At 47.1% G+C, this 20,775-nt stretch overlaps 1 protein-coding gene across 1 annotated transcript; it reads left to right on the top strand.

Annotated features, from left to right (window-relative positions):
* Positions 1-1,790: 1,790 nt before the first annotated feature.
* On the top strand, positions 1,791-14,664 carry TAGLN3 (transgelin 3; the record flags this gene model as incomplete). Its single annotated transcript, XM_079704389.1, has 4 exons — positions 1,791-1,970; positions 3,110-3,284; positions 13,003-13,105; positions 14,523-14,664. 4 exons carry the CDS (start codon positions 1,791-1,793, stop codon positions 14,662-14,664), a joined length of 600 nt encoding a protein of 199 aa, XP_079560515.1.
* Between the last annotated feature and the right edge of the window lie 6,111 nt (positions 14,665-20,775).

The following is a 20,775-nucleotide window of genomic DNA, read 5'->3' as shown; positions in this document are numbered from 1 at the left end:
ACTCTACCCCTGAGCTCCAAGTCTCTGGAGCCAGCTCTGCTGCCTTTAAAGCTTCATCAACTGACGATTCCATGCAGCATCCAGACCTGCATCCATCAGCCCTTGTCATGCCTTTTTCTAAACCTACTGCTCCCCTCAAATCTCTGATTCTCTCACAACCGGTTTTCACAGAGCTCTCTCTCTTATGCCTTCAACTACTGACCACTAAGTCTTTTCTCAAGCAAACCAGCCACATATCTACTAAGTAATTAAATTTTCAAGAGTCCAGGCCCCAGCTGGCAGGAGATTTTTCTCAATACATGTATTGTTTGAGGTCATTTCCCACATAGCTTCTAATCAATTTCCCACAGGGACAAAGATCGCTATCCCACGTACTAAAATTGTTTTATCTAATGTTCTGAGTCAATTGATCAATCTGTTCTAGAGGAAAAATTTATATTTTATTTCTCTCCGGCACAGAACTGGCACAGTTAAGTGCTCAAAAAAAATATTTGTTGAATGAACCAAAGAACAAAATTTATGGTGTTTTTTTTTCCCATGAAAAGTACCCAAAGACTTACCCAACACCAACAAGACTTAATCTTTACCCCCAAGTGGCTTACAGTCTAGGAAGACAAACTACCAAGCCCTTCAGTATTTATAAAAATTTCAGGCCAACTTAGGTCTACTGATTTCTCCCGAGGTCTTGTTTGCTCACACCAAATACTCAGTTACCACTGACAGTGTGTCAGTGGTGCCTTTCTGGTCCTTAATTAAACAGATGAAATCTTTACACTCTATCAAGACCTTTCACTCCAAGCGTTCTTAGCACGTTGAGCTCCTTGTAATTTATAAAACGTACTCTCAGTGTCTTTCGATTAAAAATGGCATTAAAACGCTACATTCCTTGAATAAGTCAAACTGAGGCACAACAGTTTCCCACCAGGTTGGAAGTTTCGGGCTGAAATCCGGCTGGCAGCTGAACAAGCTAATGGTTGCAGCTCACAGCCCCGCCCCTCCTGCCCCACCAGACAACTGTTCCCTCCAGGCAGGGGGAAAGTGGTTTGGCAACTCCTGACAGATGGACAGCTGACAGCGTGGACCCTCCCACAGGCCTCGTTCCGTGTGCAGCTGTGCGCAGGCCTTGTGTACAACCGGCTGTTCCCCAGAGGAGGGGAAAGAATTGTGCTGCTGAGAAAGCCGCTCTCAGCGGGGGCGGGGAGGGAGGCGGGCGGGCTAGACTGACACACGAGAGGGCTGGCTTTTTGGACGGCTCTTAGCAACGGCCCTGGTTTGACCCTCCTCAGCCATGAGAAAATAGAATCAGTGTACCATTCTTCCAGGCGCGATGCAGCATCCGCAGCTCTACGTCAAGGGGGCCTTCCTCCCGGCCTGTTAATTACCTGCTCTTTCCCATCTCAGGGTTCCTGCCTTTGCAAACTGCTCCTGGGAGGAGGGAAGAAACGAACACCACCCAGCCCCCTTGCTGCCTGGGGGCTTCAGGCTTGATTGTGAGTCACTGTGCATCGTTTTGTCTCATTGATAGACGGGAGTGAGAGGGGGCTTCCAGCCCCCCTGGACTGGCAGGGGCTTTATTCTAAGAGTCACTGGCGCTGCGATTTTCCTTCCCGTTTGTAGGTGAAACCCCAGTGGCTTCATTGGCTCCTTGATTTAAACCACGCCCGGCTTTCTGCCGGCTTTGCTGCTGCTGGGCCAGGCGGCCCAGCCACATCCCAACCCCGTCTGCCGGGAGCCCGGGCTGCTGCTGCTATTGTGTGGATGCCCCGCGTGTCCTCTCTTCTCTTCCAGAGATGGCTAACAGGGGCCCGAGCTACGGCTTAAGCCGAGAGGTGCAGGAGAAGATCGAGCAGAAGTACGACGCGGACCTGGAGAACAAGCTGGTGGACTGGATCATCCTGCAGTGCGCCGAGGACATTGAGCACCCGCCCCCTGGCAGGGCCCATTTTCAGAAATGGCTAATGGACGGGACGGTAAGGGCGGGCAGCGATCTCGGATGCTGGGGCGGTGGACTGGGAAACCCTCCAGGGTCTCCTCTTTTAACGAGAGGCTACCGGAGGAGCTGCGCCTTGCCAAACTCCTTCTCAGGGGAGGGGGACGGGAATGCCTTTATCTCTTGGGGACTGGAAGGTCTGGGCTCCCTGCACAATTCCCTCGCTAGATTAGAGGACTCTCCACCCATCCCAGACATCACGGGCTCCTTCTGAGTCGTTGGCAAATTCGAAGTCCTTTTGCTTTTTCCAGTGAGAATAGAGATAAGTATTTCCTTGAGATCTCTCCAGCCTTCTTGGTGCATCAGCTCCTCTGGTGGGTGGGGGGTGGGGGTGGCGGCACTCCTTCCCCCAGGGGAATAGGTTGGATACATAGTAAAACAAAGGAAGGGGTGGAGGGGGAGGACTCACCGCCTTCCCATTCCTCCTGGAGCCATACGCCTTGGGGATGCTTAATGCCTGTTTGTCGAATGGATGGATTCTCTTGAAACTGAAGGGAATCCTTATTTGATAACTGCTTTTCTAAGGAGATGCTCCTGTGTGTTTGGGTGGTTGGAGACCACAGGCTCTGCTGATTCCAACAAGCCCGTCTTTTCCCGCAGGCTGTCATTTACTGTTACATAACTGCTATCCCACGCTTCTGTCCGGTTATGCCCAGCGCTTTGGTTACAGGGATCTGGGGGTACCCACCCAGTTCGGCTCCTTTACACATCATTAGCTTTTACTGGATGAGTTATTGAAGCCTGATTCTGATCTGCCTTTTGAAAGAAGAAATAATATTAGAGTCCATCATTTAATCTCTCCGGGAGCCACTAACTCTTCCCTCCACTGAAAGTCTGAAATCGTGGCCTCATCACTGCAGATCATCCCCTCTCCATAAACCTTCTTTCCCTCACCCAGCCATGGTCAGGAGCAGCCCTGAGAATGGAGTCGCCCGGGTCTTTGGGGTTCGGTATGGGAACCTGGCCACCCAGCTCAGAACCCATGCCTTCCTGGGGTGCAAGATTGGCCCATGCTCAAACCCGTGGGCTGTGCCCTGTGAGGCCCCGGATTCACTTTGCATTAGGGAGGGGTAACTACAAAGGGAAACGCTGATTCTACCTCTCCCTTTCCCTCTTCAGGTCTTGTGTAAGCTGATAAACAGTTTATACCCACCAGGACAAGAGCCCATTCCTAAGATCTCAGAGTCAAAGATGGCTTTTAAGCAGATGGAGCAAATCTCCCAGTTCCTAAAAGCTGCGGAGATCTATGGCGTCAGGACCACTGACATTTTTCAGACCGTGGACCTTTGGGAAGGTAAAGCCCTCGTGCCTTTGGGATCATTCTCCCCTCCCCCCACCCTTTTGCTTTTCTCTTTGTGAAACCTGCCCACAGTGTTCTTCCACGTATCTCCAGGCGTGTGTGCGCGCGTGTGAGAGGGTTATCAGCTGTTACCCGGGAGCACTGTTAGCCTCCGGCTTTGTGATGGTCTATTGAAAGTGTTCCTCCTCTAAGGAACACACACCCCAGGACACAGCAGGGACCCCAGCAAACTAACGGGTAACCAGAAGCCTCTGTGGAGAGGAAGCTAAGACGGTTACACGGATGCCTCTCCTTCCTCTTACCCACCCCCACACAATGTACTTTTTCCCCACAAGTGATAGCTCCTGGAGGAGAGGCGGGTGGCGAGTATGCTTCTGACTCACCAGCAGCCAGGCTTATAGACAAAGCCGCCTGGTGCAATTTTGTCATTCAATCTGAGAAATAGATAGCACCCCACCCTTTTACTAAACGATTATCTGGGAGCTTTGTGACTATAGCTTCCAGATGTGTATTTTCTTAGAGAGGGTGACAAATGACTTTTTTCTTTCGTAGTCGTGAACTGATGTAAGAAATCTAACAAGGCATAAAAAGGAAATCAAGTTTCTGGACATATTTAACAATCCACCATTATTAGGGCAAATGATGTGGATGGAGGTACTGCCAGAGAATTTGGGACCCACGGTCTTAGGGCTTAGTGTCCCCCGGAGCCCACATGTGCGCACCATCCATGCGACTGTTCCACATCGGGCCTGCTGGGGGGACAGACAGGTCCAAGCAGGGCTGCCAGGTTGACTCTGCACTCTCACGCTCATTGTCACTAGATGTCATCAGTGGCCTGACCAAGAGGGTACCCAGGGCAGCGACCCAAGTGGCTCTGCTGACAGTGAGAATGGACTAACTCTCTCCTGTAATCAAGAGAATGATAGTTAAAGGGGTGTTCAGATGATGGTTGAAACAGATTTCTAGCACAGGACCATTCTACTAAACAACTTATAAAGAAGCCATGGCCTCCTTAATCCTCACCCCCTTCTCCGTGTCATACACAGAGCTGGCATTTCCTGTTTCCTTCACAGATGAGTAGTTAAAATCCTAAGACGCCAATCAGTTTATCAGTAATGTTTTGCCGTTATTTAGAAACTCAGATATTCAGACCTTCAGGCCAGGCTATTGGACTTCATGGACACTTGCCTCCAAATCCCCACAGAATGTCACAGTTGAGACTTGGTCCCTGCTTTTCAGGTCAAAACTATGATGATTTTTCCCTTGCTAATAAAAATTCCTGCTGCTTATCGATATTTTCCTCTACACTAGGCATGGTACTAGTGCCTTTCTGCATAACGCCAATCAATTCTCCTAACAATTCCAGGAGGTGGGTGTTATGAATTTCCCCATTTTATAGATGATGAAACTGGAGCGCACCCATTATCGCTTGTATAGATCATATGACTGGCTAGTAATTAGCAGAGCCAGGACTCAAACCCAGGCTCCGTGATGCCAAAGAGTAGGGCCTTAACTAGTCTGCCATGCCATGCTTTGGCCAGGATGCTGTTTCCTTCACCTACACCATGAGTGTGCTGTTGAGTCATAGCAGTGACTGATGAGATGAAGAGGAGGGAGAGGATGATTCAGGGCTGTGTGGGACGGAAGGTTAGAGACCCGGTACTTGGAGGTTTGTATGAATGGAAGGGGTCCCAGTGAGACCCCCCCCCAAGTACAGGAAGTATATACGAGGAGGAAGAAACCGGGAGGGCTATGGGAGATGGGGATCCCGAGGGTGCTTTTCTGTGTTGAGGATGCTTTGCTTGCCTTTCCCCTTTTTCCAAAGACCACAAGGGGGAACTTTACACCGAGGAGGTGCTGGTAGTGCAGGGGAGGAGGATAGGGAACAAAGGTCCCTGATAAGCAGAGTAGGTGGAAGTCTACACCACCTGCCCCAGCCCTGTGTGTCAGATACCTCTTAGGGAAGAGGGAAGTTGAGAGGCATCAGTGTGACTGCAGGAGCCTGAGATGGGGTGGTGGACAGATGGGCTCCAGGGCAGGGTGATGCTCTTAGGACAAGGGAACAAGGCAGACACTGAGGGGTCTCATTCCCAGGGCAAAGAAAGATGGGGCTTTAAAGGAAATAAGGAAGGAGACCACTCCCAGGGTGTTGTGGCTGAGATGCTATAGGCAGGACAGCTGGCAAAAGAACAGATGCTTCGGAGGGTCCAAATGGCCTCTAGAGGCACCAGGGCCTGGCGGCCCCCTCCATGGAGAGGCAACTCAGGATTGAGGTTTGGGAGATTCATTCTATTCGCTGGAGGGGATACTTGACACCCCCCAAGTGCACTGTCTGCAGCTCAGGCTGGAGCTGGTGACTATACAGTGAAGCAAGAGACAGGAAAGTGGGTTGCTTTGAGCAGAGAAACGGGGAGGGAGGGCGGCCTTGGGTGAGCCCAGCACTGAGACCCATGGAACAGCAGCACGGAGAAGTGCGAGACTGGATCCTTCTGCCAGAGCTGCTTGTCACCCGTGAATTTAGGGATGAGTAAGCTGGAATCAAAGGGATGCCGCTGGGCGGGCTGGCATGTGTTGACGTGCGTGTGAGGTTGTCCATGTTTGTGTGCACAGCTATTGGACTGACCATCCCCTTAGCTTAGTCTCACATTCCTCCTACTCTTCTGCACCTGGGCTGTGGTTTTAATGCTGTCCTCAAATTTCAGATTACTCACATTCACTCCTGATTCCGTGCACTGTGGTCACGGTGGCTGTGGCTCTGAGTGGCCAGCCCTCCTCGCCTGGGAACTTCTCCTCCTCCTCTTCAGGCATTTTATGCTCAGCAGCTCTCGGTCTCCCATCTCCCCTGCTTGGCATCTTCCTAAGTAGGGCTCTGCTTGCCCATGGCTTCCCATGACTCTGTGCTGCTCTTATGTCGCCGATGAATAACGCCGCAGGAGCCAGGGCTCGCCAAATGCCTTCTCATTTATCTTCCGTTGCTTAGACAGGCAGACGCCCCAGAGGTACCCTCTCTCCTGAAACCCTTTTTAGATGCAAGGTGAAATGTTTGGAATGGACTCAGGGGCAACCAGAATAAAAGGTTCAAGGCTTTAAGAAGGAACCCAGGGATGAATGGCCTAAAAAACAGCCCAACCACAGAGATATAGACAAGGCTCCTGGAGTTCCCCTTAGAGAAAGCTGGGGTGACCATTTCCCTTCAGTGATGGGGGAGAAGTGAGGGCAGCTTAGAGCCGTGGAAGGGGACTGGAGAGGTCTTTCTCATGGATGAGAGAAGGTGGATACCGGGCAGGTTACTTTGGGATTCGCCCTGAGAACCTGGAAAGGGAGGGCGGGGCCGTCTCAGCTGTGACTCGGGAGAGCACAACGGATGTTAGCTTTCAGCATCTCTTCGGTGGAGGGAGAAGGGGAAGGAGAGAAAGGGAGGACACAGAAAAGGAGGGGTGTGTGTGTGTGTGGGTGTGAGTGTCTCACTCTCCTGAGAGCGAGTGAGTGCGCTGGTCAGAAAGCCTGCAAATAAAGCTTACCCTGAGGGTAGGAGAGTGCAGGCTCCTAAATTAGAAATTAGACCACTCCGTTCAAACCCCTGTTCACCACCTATCAATGAACTTTTCTAAGCTTCCGTTTTCTCAGCTGTAAAATGAGGATAATAGTGTCTATTTCACAGGGTTGATATGGGGCATAAATGAGATAATGCATTCAAAGTGCTTAACACAGTGCTGGAAAAAACAGACCATAATATATGGTAGCAGTGTTCAAATTACTATTATCATTGGCCTATTTTTTTTTTTAAGACTAATAGAAAATAAGGGCGGCAGGAGCAAGGCTGGAAGGGCACATATTCTGTCTCAGAACGGATGGACTTCATGAGGCGCCTCACACAGCAGCTGGTAGGGTTGCCTGGATGACCTTTGCCCTCTCTGTCATCTGCGGTGCCTTCACCTCATTGACCATTCTCCAAAACGAGGGGCCACCTTTATGGGTCTCCTTATTGACTTTTTTCCACCTCGTGGTCATTACCCTTTATGTTTTTCCCCACGATAGTATTGCTTTGCCAATTCCAGACCCAGGCATCATGGTACTGTGGAAAGAGCATGTGTTTTGGAAACTAGCTCCATACTAGCTACATGACCTTGGTTAAGCTGCTTAGCTTCTCACAGCCTCAGTTCCCTTCCCTGTAAACAGCACCTCCCTTGCAGCGTTCTTGCAAGGATTAAATGTATAAAATGCCTAGCACAATGCCCGGCTAAGAGACACCTAATAAATGTTGGCTTTTTTCTCCTCTGCTGTTAGTCCAGCAGCAACTAGCCTTTTTGGTTCCCATGCATAACCAGGCAACGAGCATTAGCAACCTAGAATTCTAGAATGTCAGAGCAGGCAAGACTCAAAGATCAATCAACTCTGATTGCTCTTCTCCATAATCCTGCTGACGAGGATCCGGGACACATGGCCTTGTCCTGCCTCCCTGTTCCCCTCCTTGATGACAGGGTGTTTATACTGGGGAGGCAGAGTGCCTGGAAGGTCCAAATATGTCCTCTGGGAGGTGTCACTGTATGTGTCATTCCTCAATAGGAAGAACAGAAGAGACATTTCACCCAGTGTGAGAGCTGTTTTGGAATATTGTACGGTACCTGTAGTGACTCAAGATAGTACAGAAATGCCTGCCGCCTGAAGCCTCCTTTTCTCTCAGTGCAGCCTTCACCACATTTCCTGCAAGCACTGCTCACACCACACTTGAGTTTGGCGGGCTCTTCCTGCAGCGGTGGTCCTCCAACTGCAGTGTGCATCAGAATCTACTGGTAGGCTTGTTAAAACACAGATTGCTGGACCCCAGCCCCAGAGTTTCGGAGGTATTAAGTTTGGGGTAGGGCCTAGGAATTTGCATTTCTTACCGATTCACAGGTGATCCTGCTTCTGCTGGCCTGGGAACCCCACTATGAGAACCACTTCCTTACAGGTTTTCTCCAGGGAGGCAAGCAACAAAAATTCATAAAGCCCGCAGAGCAGCCCAACCTACCCTCTGACATTTCTCCCTTATCCAAAGCAATAATTTTTCTACTCTGAGTGGAGAATTGGGGGCTATGCCTAAGTTATTACTCAGGGAAATAAGAAGTGGTTTCTTCATCCACTGACCGCTTTCTCTGTAAGTCCCAGAAAGATGAAAAAAAAAAAAAAAAAACAGTATTCTAAGAGTTACAAGGTTGAGTCAAGACTAATGTAAAATAGAAGTAACTCCAAAGCAAAGCGTTTTGAATGTAAGACTGATTTTTAGTATTGAAAGTAGAGTGTCCAACCTGACTTTACCCGCCCAGATGTGACTTCTCTGGCCTTTTTCTTTCTCTATACCCTTCTGTTTATTTTTTCTTCCCAAAGACATGTGTAAGATAGCATGAAAGTAATAAAAAAAAAAATTAAGGGAACAAAATCCTTGTTCAAGTATCTCTATGGTAAAAGTCTTCAAACTTCATGGGCACTAAGAATTCCTAGGTCGGGGCAAAGGGTACTTATAATGCAGAACTCTTGGTCCCTCTCCCCAGAGATGACCATTTAGTAGCTGGAGTGTAAGACCACACTTGGGGAGACACTGCTTTGTGATAATGCAATAAACAGGGAATACAGTAGTGTCAAGTCAAAGTGTCAGTTGCTATCTGAGGTTCTGACAAGGAAAGCTACCGTGCCACCATCTCTTTTTACAACTTCGAGTCTAATATTAGCTTCCCCCCATGATAGAGAGCTAGAAGAGTCCAGGAACCTGATTGAAATCCTGAGCTGTTAGTGTAAATTTGACCCCACTCTTTCATGTATCACTTCCTTCTATGGCCAGCGGTCTCATCTGTAGATCACCACCCAGACTCAGTCTCATTCCTGCGTTCCCAGCACCTAGAAAATTCCCAACACCTAGTTGGTACTTCTTTAGAGCTGTTCTTTTTCTTCTTGGAAAACTAGCTTGAGCAGCAGTTTTCAAGCTGTCTTGCCAAAGTTTCTGGGGGTACCTTTCAGGGAACAAAGAGATTCCAGGCTGCTGGAGCTCTGAGCAGGCTTCTAACTTGTCTCAGAGCCCCTTAACTATTGATGTGACTTCTGACTTTGTGGACAATAGTTCTGAAGCAAGGAATTACTGCTTAGCAACTTTTATTTCGTGCCTACCACATGACAGACATTGGGACGTTTTTAACAATTAAAAGCTAAAGTACTGGAGCAGTGCTTGCTTATGCATCTGGCTGCATCAGAATCATCACAGGATATTGTCCCAGAATCTGAATTTTCAAGATCCTCAGGTAATTCTGATGCTCAGTCCAGTTGAGAGTCACCAGGTGAAACCCATGTATCTCAAAGTTGTCTGATGGCATGAATCACACGGGGAGATTATTAAAAATACAAACTCCCAGGCCCCACCCCAGGACTGCCAAATCAGTCTGTCCAGGGATGACCTCAAATTTCATAGTTTTAAAAAGGCTTCCAACCCCATCCCATAAGTAGTCCCAGAAGCTTGGGAAACCATGTTCTGCAGCAGGCTGGGTTCTAGGCAGATGGCACACACTGTTGTGATACAAGAGGTTCAGCTTTTGTTACTTTATAACTGGCTCACTTCACAGATCTTCCCTCATCTCACTGCTCCTTCAGACATTTCAATTTTTGACCCTCAGCTACAGGATTCAGTCTCCACAAACCACCCCCTTCTACCCAACAGCACTTGATCTGGGCTTCTGAACTGGCAAGAGAAATGAGGCTGGAAAGAGACCCTCCTCCCATTTGGTTAGCCCAAAACACTGGAATTCTTTCCAAGGAATGTCTATTAGAAAATGAACTAGACATGAACAGGTTACAGAAGGCAGATTTCTGTTTGTTATGCTATTTAGAATCTTGACAATAATTATTTTAACTTGATGGGCAAACTGATGGGGGACTCTGGGCCCCAACTGCTTTCATTTGCTTTCATCTTATTTAGGTTGAGACCTTGAGAAATTATTCCAGACAAAACATAGACTTATGGTCATTTGAAGTTTGTGCCCCAGATTTTGTGGGGCCCAAGAACTATTCCCCAGGGGCTTCCCTGGTGGCGCAGTGGTTGAGAGTCCGCCTGCCGATGCAAGGGAAGCAGGTTCGTGCCCCGGTCCGGGAAGATCCCACATGCCGCGGAGCGGCTGGGCCCATGAGCCATGGCCACTGAGCCTGCGCATCCGGAGCCTGTGCTCCGCAACGGGAGAGGCCACAGCAGTGAGAGGCCCCCGTACAGAAAAAAAAGAAAAGAAAAGAAAAGAACTATTCCCCATTTGTATCCCTCCAGTGCCTCCCTCTGGCCCGGCACTGAAGCAGCCACTGCCACCCTTCAGGTCATTCCTGATCACTGAGCACTGTGCCTCCCAACCAACCTGTGCTGGGGACGCATGGGAGATGGCAGTGTGGCCTCCTGGACTGATTACAGGCTTTGAGTTCAGACAGACCTGAGCTAGATCTGGGCCCTGATTCACTTGTTGGGTGGCTCTGGGAAATTAATTAACCTCCCTGAGTTAATTTTCCCATCCACAAAATGTGAGGAATCATATCAAGTCCACAGGGGCAAGGTCACTTATAATAAAGTGTCTAGCCTATCATTTACAACAAATCTCTTGTCTCTGGCCCTTTCTTTTAAAAAAAAAGCTTTTCTAGTTTGTTCCTGTCTAATGCCTCCTTCCCCAGCTTCTTCTGCCCCAGTGGTGCAATTACTTCCTTTTGCACTCTCCCAGGATGAGGGTGGGGTGAGATTTATAGGTCAGGGGGCCTGGATATCTTACCATTGCCCCCAACTTAATTCCCTGTGTCCTTTCTGGGTTCATGCAGATATGTATGCATTAGCCATATGTAGTGGGGACTGGGTCTTTGGTTTAACAGAGTTTGCTTCCCACCCCGGTCTCCAGGGTAGTATCTGTGGCTGGTTGCTGGGTGCCAGGCTCCACATTTCCCCAGATCCTGGACATGCCAGATGCGCGCTGTTTCCAACCACCAGAAACAGATTTCTGGTGTGCTTTACATACAGAGTAGAGATGAGTGATGTACCTGGACCTTCCTAAGCCTCCATGTGCTTCATAGTTTCTTGAGGTTCTCTTTAATGACTCACTGCTTGAAAGCAAACCTTCTTCCTATCTCTTCCCACGGTGATCCTTCAAAATATCATCATGCCAGTTCTATCAAAAAAAAAAATGTATCCTGTAATACAGTGACAATTACAGAAACGCTTTTCATCTGCGGAAGAGAAGGATCATTCTCGTAGCCTCCTCTGCGTTTCCTCTCTCTGCCTTCTCAGTATCCCTTGTGCCCTCCTCCTTCCATCTGGTGCCCAGGTCCTCCTTTCTCCACCACCCCAGCTGTTCCTTGCTTCTGGGGGGCTCTCCACTGAGAACCTCTCATCCTTGTATCCATCCATCCATCCCACAGGGCCTCAGGATCCAGGAAACCATCCTGTGGTTAATGTGGGACAGGGGATGGGGAGAGAGGCAAGGAAAGAAGGATCTGCTGTCTCTCTCTCCTCTTTGCATAAATGGACATCCTGACCTCGACTTCCCCTGTGGGCCCTAATTGTTTATTTTGTTAGAGTTATGCTCCATTCTCACTTTCTGTCTGCCTTTCCCCTGTAATTCTGTATTCCCCAGGGACCGGGCTGCAGCAGCCCAGCCGGAGACTACAGATGGTTCACTCGGTCTCAAGAGCACCTTCCGTGTTTGCCCTTGACTTTCACAGTCCCTGCCAGGCTGAATGCAGCCACCCTCCCCCCGCCTAGCCCTTTAGCTTTTGCACTCCACACTCGTGCGTGGACCTTCGATCTGGTTCTAAATTGCGGGGCTAACCACACAGTAGCATCTTTCCCTTTCCTTGTCCAGGACACGTCGGTCCGCTGGAAGCGGGGAGGGGAGAGAGGATGGGAAGAGGAGGCTGCCTTGTGGCCCAGTGGGTGAAGGGTCCCTGGGCTCCTCGGGTGACAGTGTCCCCCTCCACTGTGTGAGGGAGCACACCACACATCTCTCTCACACACACACACACACACAAGCCATTTATTTATTGTCTCCCTTTAGCTCCTCTCAAGCAGCACAAAATGAAGAGCTTCTCATTGTGTCATGTTGGAGTGCTGCTCTGTGTTGATTTGCTTTTCTTCATCTGCCAGGCCTCCAGCCCAAACAGCCAAGTGAAGACTCCATTTGATGCACATGGGTGATTTTAGACCCTTTTAACCCAGATAAAGTAAAAGAAAGAAGCCCCCTGGGCTTTGGTGTCGTTAACCCACCAGTAAATTTCTTTCCGGTTTCCTTTTTTCTTTCCAGTCCTTACGAAAATCCTCTTGTGCTGACCTCATGCCAGCTAACCCACAGCACCTCCCCTTACCACCGCCTGTAGTACCCACCGAAGCTGGGGCCTCTGCTTAGGGCAGGGACCTACCGCTGTCTGAGCTGCTCAGTGTTTGGAATGTGTTATTCATGTAGCAACTGTGAATGGATTAGAAACTCGCTATCTCTGGCATGTGCCATATAGAGAATAATTAGCCAGGAGATTTTTTTGCTCCTTTCTGAGAAGTTTGGCCATGGTTGTCTTCAGGCCACTTTGAGGAGTATCTGGTATCCCTCTCCCTTGAATGTGCTCGCCTACAGCCTCCTATGAGAACTTTCTTCCCAGAGGTCCAGCCCCATCCTTCCCTCTTCCTTGACCCTGACACATGCTTGGTTTTACTCTCTCCTTTGGCTTCCAGGGAAGGACATGGCGGCCGTGCAGAGGACCCTGATGGCTCTAGGCAGCGTTGCAGTCACCAGGGATGATGGCTGCTACCGGGGAGAGCCGTCCTGGTTTCACAGGTAAAAATCCCTTCCCAGCCGCACACCCTCTCCCTCCCCAGGCAGAGGATGATTTTAACAAGAGCGAGCATCTGAAGCCTTGTAGCTCCCCAGAGGCTGTTTGGACACAAAGTCCAGCCTAGCAACAAGCACTCCCAGCCCCATAACTGAATCCCCCAGAGCAAGGAAAGACCGATGCTGCCTGTTCAGGCCAATATACCACCCAGGGCAGAAATCGTTGGGCCTTTCCTACTAGATACCTGGATCCTCCAGCTCTGCCCAGGTTATGTCTCTCTTGAGATTTGAACTTGGTTTCACTAGAAGCCCAGTAGCCCTGAATCTACTTATTTATTTAATTATTTCCTCACGTCATGAAGGGAAGACATGTTTTATTTGCCAGGAGAGTCCTGAGACAGTCCTGTCATCCCAGCGTATCCATTGATAGCGCTGTCTGTCACTCTCGGGAGGAGGCCTGAAGTGGATAATAAGTTATATCATGTCAGTAAAGGGCCTTTCCCTAAAGAGATTATTTGCTTTGTTGTTTGTTTTTTTTTGGGGGGGGAGGGGTGGCAAGGATGCTTAAACTCCACCCCTAGCTCAGTGAGAGATGAAAAGAGCATGTTGTAGCCTATAATTGACTCTTCATTCCCCTAATCCCCTCCTCTTCTTGACAGTTAGGAAAAGGTACCAGCTTGTGACATTTTCAATGAACCTGGTCTGAAAAGCTCCTAGATATTGGCCAGTTGAAACCCTGGTTTTAGCCCCCATTTTGTTAGTGATCTACCATGGTCTATGTGGCCCATAAAACCAACATTATTTACTATCTGGCTCTTCACCAAAGTTTGCAAACCTCTGGTCTAGAGTAGGAAATTTCCCCTCCTAACACCTACATTCCTCAGCTTTAAAGTATGACATTAATCCTTGGCCCCATACAGGGAAGGTGGAGTAGGATTACTGACATGATTTGTAAGAAGAGCTGATGTTAATTTTCACAAGGGCTTGAGGTAGCTGTGAGAAGGGGGCACAGGAAAGCTGTCTGAGAGTAAAGTATCCAGAGAGGCAACACTGGTTCTTTGCTGTGGAAATTCTGGAAAATCACCTGAGCTTCTAAGATGTTGAGAGGTCGTGTTTCATGGCAGGGCCCGTTTGTGGTAGGACCATAGCCCAGGGTAGGGCCATATTTCATAGGATCATAGCCCAGGGTAGGGCCATAGCCCAGGGTAGGATCACTGCCCAGGGAAGGGCCAAGGCCAGGGTAGGGCCATAGCCCAGGATAGGATCATAGCCCAGGGTAGGGCCATACTTCATGGCAAGACTATAGTTCTGTGTAAGGCTTGCCCTTCTATTTGGTGACACCCAGAAGAGCCTGTGTAACTGCATATCTTGGAAAAGTTTTGAGAACAGAATGACATTGTTTCATCTCACTCCCTCTGCCCAGGAAAGCCCAGCAGAATCGGAGAGGATTTTCAGAGGAGCAGCTTCGCCAGGGACAGAACGTAATAGGCCTGCAGATGGGCAGCAACAAGGGGGCCTCCCAGGCAGGCATGACCGGATACGGGATGCCCAGGCAAATCATGTAAGACGCTGCCTCCCGCGACCCAGTAGAGAGGACGAACGTGCCACACCATGGTCTCTATGATAACGAAATAGTTAGTCACCTTCTGACCTTCTCTTCTCAAAGCCTCCTGTCCCTGGTTTTTGCAAGTGCTGCACTTCTGCCGCGAATCCACGTTGCCTACGGCTGCCACCTTCTGTTCATTTAGAACTATGCAAAGACTCCGCTTCCTTCCTCTACCTGAGCCCCTTCTTTGCCCTAAAAGCCTTCATTTACCTGATTATTTATTTATTTATTTATTTGCCAAAAATTTCCCTCCTCAACGTATAGAACGTACCTAATAAACAAATTAGTCTTGTGTCTTCAAGTGTAAAGTTCCTTCCTTGTCTTAGGGACTTTGCCGGCAGGGCTGGTCTCCATTTCATTCAAGAGGCCAGCGAGCTGTAGCAGTGGAAGTATAAGTTAACTTTGAGGAAGCCCTTGCAAGGTTGTATTGCTTATCTTGACAACTGCAGTAGAAGTTTAGGAACAGTTTTGCCCACTCTGACAGCCTAAACCCATGAGTTCAAGGACAAGGTCTTTGGCTCCCACATATTTTTTGAGTACCTACCTTGTGCTTATTATACCAGACTCTGGGGGGGGGGACACAGGAATGAGCAAGCTGAAGCCCCAACTCTTCAAGAGCTCTGCTGTAGATGCTCAGGAACTATCTGATGGAGGGGTGGTTTTATCAGCTGGACGGGTGATGATTAGCAGAAGGAAGGAGAAGTTTTCCATTCTCTATCAATAATCTTTATCACCACAGGCCAGATTCTGGGTCTGATGCAGACATTGATACAGTTTCTTCCTTAGCCAGAAGTGAAAGCAATGTAGATTGCTCTTACAGTTGTTTACAGGGTCTAACCCCCTAAAACTCTTGGACATTGTCTAAGACTGAGATCTAGCTAAGATGAGAAAGGTTTTAAACATTTTCTCATCCACAGAAAATGTAAGTAGGCAAGTACCCCTGGGGACCACCAACTCATCTTACTCTTTACTACCAGTAGAAACAAGAAAAAAAAAAGTGATTCATTTTGGGACTTCTCTGGTGGTGCAGTGACTAAGAATCCACCTGCCAGTGCAAGGGACATGGCTTTGAGCCCTGGCTCCGGAAGATACCACATGCCGCGGAGCAACTAAGCCCGTGCGCCACAACTATTGAGCCTGCGCTCTAGAGCCCGCGAGCCACAACTACTGAAGCCCGTGCGCCTAGAGCCCGTGCTCCACAACAAGAGAAGCCACCACAATGAGAAGCCCGCGCACCGCAACGAAGAGTAGCCCACGCTCGCTGCAACTAGAGAAAGCCCGCGCGCAGCAATGAATACCCAACTCAGCCAAAAGTAAATTAAAATTTGTTTTAAAAAGTGTTGCATTTAGTAAGAAAAGAAATAGTCTTTCACTCATATAATGAATTGTTAATTAACAAGAAAAAAATAAAATAAATGAAAATATAGACACTGCCACACTCTAGATGTAGAATGATGATTTTTCAGACTGCACTCTTTGCAGTTCTAGGCTTCCATATAGAGTTCTGTGGGATTCCCGTGGGACTGGGGGCAGGGGGGAGGAGGCTGAATTCTGGTCCCCACTCCTGCTTCAATGAGAGCGTTGCTCATTTTACCTATTTTATATATTAGGATCCAGCATAAGATTTCTAAAAACTTTTAATATTAAAAAAATAAAAACAACAGGAGGGGCTTCCCTGGTGGCGCAGTGGTTGAGAGTCTGTCTGCCAGTGCAGGGGACGCGAGTTCGTGCCCCGGTCTGGGAAGATCCCACATGCCGCGGAGCGGCTGGGCCCGTGAGCCATGGCCAATGAGCCTGCGCGTCCGGAGCCTGTGCTCCGCAACGGGAGAGGCCACAACGGTGAGAGGCCCGCGTACTGCAAAACAAACAAACAAACAAAAGAACAAAAACAAAACAAAACAGGAATTCATCCTCTAGGATCCCTAGTGACCAATTCAATCACTGGTGAATTGTCCATTCCTGAAAAACATGCAGCTGAATTCCCTTCTCAAACTTTACCTTGGATTTGCCCTAAAAGCAAGAGAGAGAGGTTGATGGATCCCCCCCAAAATGAAATAAAACTGGGAGGAAGTTCCTGGTGAGAGATGGAAGGTGGTTAGTTTCCTGTTTGGGATTGGGAGGTGGAGGGCATGGGAAATCACCTCCACCAGCGGTGTGTGGGACTAGGTGTGAGAGAGTGCTTCCAGGCTATGCCTGTGCTATTCCCCGCATGCCCTGGCTCCACCACTGCTGTGCCAGAGACACTAAGAGGCGGAAAAGCAGCCCAATCTAGAGTGGTGCAGAGCCCAGCTGAAGGGAGGAGCAGGTAACACAGCAGGTTGCCAGCACCCAGGCGTTTTCTTCTCCCAACATGATCCCACCGGCCCTGACAGGCTCTCACCCCTTCAGTCCCATCAGATGCTTACAGCCTGGAGATGAGGGTGTTGAAAAATGTGAGGCCCTAGGATGGAGGTTTACCCGGAGGTTTACACTCTTACCAGATGAAGTGGAATTTGTGGACCAGAGAGAAGAATCATTTACAATTAGTCTAATAATATACTAAAAATGATAAGGGAAAATATTGGAAACTTTAAGCTATTGCTTCCATTATGAAGAAAAAGCCAACTGGAGGTATGAAACTTAAAAAAATAAAATAGGGACTTCCCTGGCAGTACAGCGGTTAAGAATCTGCCTGCCAATGCAGGGGATGCGGGTTCGATCCCTGGTCCCAGAAGATCCCATATGCCGCAGAGCAACTAAGCCTGTGTGCCACAGCTACTGAGCCTGGGCTCTAGAGCCTGCAAGCCACAACTACTGAGCCTGCCTCTAGAGCCCACAAGCCACAGCAAGAGAAGCTACCGCAATGAGAAGCCCGCTTGCCGCAACTAGAGAAAGCCCGTGTGCATCAACAAAGACCCAATGCAGCCAAAAAATAAAATAAAGTCTCTTAAAAAAATAAAAGAAAATAAAAGGGAATTCCCTGGCAGTCCAGTGGTTAGGACTCCATGATTCCCTTGCAAGGGGCAAGAGTTCGATCTCTGGTCAGGGAACTAAGATACCACGAGCTGTGAGGTGCTGCCAATAAATAAATAAAATAAAATAAAATAAAATACAGATTGATAGTAGAATGGATAAAAAGAACAAGTTAATAAATTAGAATATTAAAACAAGACACTCTGTAAAAAGATAGGTACAACAGATGGGAATACAAAAGAAACGTTAAGTGATATGGGTCAAAAATCATATAGCTGAAATCTCAGAAGCAAAGGAAAAAAATCAAGGTAGGGGAGGAAAAATTTGAAGAAATAATTTTGAGAATTTCCCAGAATTAGAAAAAAAAAAAGACCTAAGAACTCAATTTTAAAAGACTTACAATGTGCCAAAAAAAAAAAAAAAAAAGATAGGAGCCCTCAGTGGGATACATTATAGTGAAATATATGACTACTGAAAATAAATAGGAAACTCTCAAAGATTTTAAAGAATAAAAGCTCATTACATATAAGAAAAAAGAATCAGATAGACATTGGACTTCTCAATAGTAACCCCGGATGCATAAAGTAATATTTTCAAGATGCTGAAGGGAAAAAAATACAACAACATCAAGCACCTAATTTTCTATATAGCTAACTAATTTTTTAAGCCCCAAAGTGACACAGAAATATTAGCAAAGACCATATTTGAAAATACAATTGGATTGAATATTCCACTAAGAAAAATATATTACCAGGAAAACGCTATTTGGTGTGGGAAATAAGGATAAGTTAGAAAATCTCATTTTGTTTAAATAAAAAAGAACTAAAAAATATAGAGAGAAAAAATATATCTATAACAATCCAAAACTAAACTTGTAGACAATACCAGTAGGGCGTGTGTGGAGAAGTGCAGAAAAAGCGATGGGTGAGACTGTGCTAAGGACAATGTTCTGTGTGGAGGAAATACAGAGATATTGATAACTTTAAGAAATTGTTAGAGAAAGACAAACATATTGAGTCCAACTCACCTCATGAGGCTAATTTAACATTGATTCCAAAGCCCAAGAAGGATAAGAAAAGAAAATTAGACTGATTTCACTTGGGACCATAGATGTGAAAAATTCTAAATAAAATAATATCTAACCAACTCCAACAATGTATTTCAAAACTGTATTAGAATGGGCCATCTTTGAGCCATTTTCTTTATTGAGAGAATTCTTTCTTTTTTTAGCTGGATGGGCTCTATGGGGACCCACTCTCTTGTAGAGCTAGCCCTGAGTAAAACTTGAACTCATATTCCATTCCTTGTTTTTTTCCTCTTCTAAAGTCCTAGAGAAATCACCTATTCCATGCCCTGCATTTTATTTAGCATAATACTGGAGACTAAAGGTGAAATGACTTCTCCAACAGCATTTAGCAAATTAAGTTTTGGAGGAGGATTTAAATCTAGTTTCCTAGGGTCCCAGAGCAGCACTCATTTCTTTCTATTACATGGCCTTTCTGCTAAATCTCTCTCACTAATTCTTCCTAAGGTATTACTAACTAAGGTCCTAATGTCTCATTCTATTATTTCATTCATTTATTTATTCAAAAACTGCCCTGGTAATCAGCAAAAGCCATCTATGTGCTGAATGTAGGCAAATGACTAGAAAACCATCCCTGTAATCAGTCAGTCAATAAGAGTTTACTGAGTTCCTAATATATTTAAGGAATTGTATTATGAACCAGGAGATACAACGATATAAGGATGTGGCTCTTAATTGAATGAATTTGCAGTCTAGCTGAGCAAACAATATACCCAGTAGCTCCTTGTATCATTAGTTGTTTGTTTAAGTTTAAGGACCAAATCACAGCAGTGTTCACTCGGACCCTCTGAAGGAAGAGTTCTCTGACCTGGATGGTCAGGGAATGTTTGCTACAGGACACTGGACACGGGAACTTCTGCTTTGTGCCATTATGAGAATGTATTGGCCTCTTTACCACTTGTCCCAACCTGCCTGGACCCAAAAGAGTTAAAACAATGAGAAAGGGGCTTGGATTTCAAGACAGATCCTTCCTGGGTGGACTTGAGCAAGGGTGATTTGAGAAATCGCTGTGGTATCCATGCCTCGGAGTCTTATTCAGTCTTAGACCTCTAGGAGGCAGGGTTAGAGGTTGAGATCTTTTATTATTATTATTATTTATTTATGTATTTGTTTACTTGTTTGTTTGTTTATTTGTTTATTTTGGCTGCTCTGGGTCTTAGTTGTGGCACTTGGGATCTTTAGTTGCAGCATGTGGGATCTTTTTAGTTGAGGCATGTGGACTTCTTAGCTGCTTCATGTAGACTTCTTAGTTGCAGCATGCATGTGGGATCTAGTTCCCCAACCAGGGATCAAACCCCGGTCCCCTGCATTGTGAGCAGAGTCTTACCCACTGGACTACCAGGGAAGTCCCGAGATCTTAAAGAAATGCATAAAAGTTTGTTTTCAAGCTACTTTTTATTTTAAATTGGAGTATAGTTGATTAACAATGTTGTGTTAGTTTCAGGTGTACAGCAAAGTGATTCAATTATACATACACATGCATCTATTCTTTTTCAATTTCTTTTCCCATTTAGGTTATTACAGAGTAATGAGCAGAGTTCCCTGTGCTATACAGTAGGTCCTTGTTGGTTATCTATTTTAAATATAGCAGTGTGTACATGTCAAGTTACTTTTTAAAAGGCCAAATTTGGTCAGTGTAGTTAGAACTCACCTTGACATGGAATGTGCAAAACTTTCCATGGTGATGGTTGCAGGTCCCCGACAGGACCAAGACGCCCAGCTCTCCGCTTCACACATCTGTTGCCTCAACCCACGAACAAGAATCAAGGTTCCTCATGATCACAGAAACAAAAAGATTTGCTAAAAGCTAGTGACATATGTAGACATGCCATCAATAGGGTTGTACCAGGCTGCAGTGTGAATGCAGGTCCCATATCTGGTTCTCTGATATGTCAAAGAACAGAAAGATGATTTAAGAAAATGTCTGACTCCAGGCAGACAAACTAGGCCACAGTTCTCTACTTTTTATATCATTCCTTCCACCAAGAGCTGTGACTAAGGCTGGGTCTTCTGGTAATGGAAACACAAAGCTCA

The sequence above is a fragment of the Hyperoodon ampullatus genome (genome assembly GCF_949752795.1).
Source record: "Hyperoodon ampullatus genome assembly, chromosome: 5".
Lineage (NCBI taxonomy): Eukaryota > Metazoa > Chordata > Mammalia > Artiodactyla > Ziphiidae > Hyperoodon > Hyperoodon ampullatus.
Note: the sequence above shows the minus strand (reverse complement) of the source record. Positions and strands in the feature narration are given on the sequence as shown.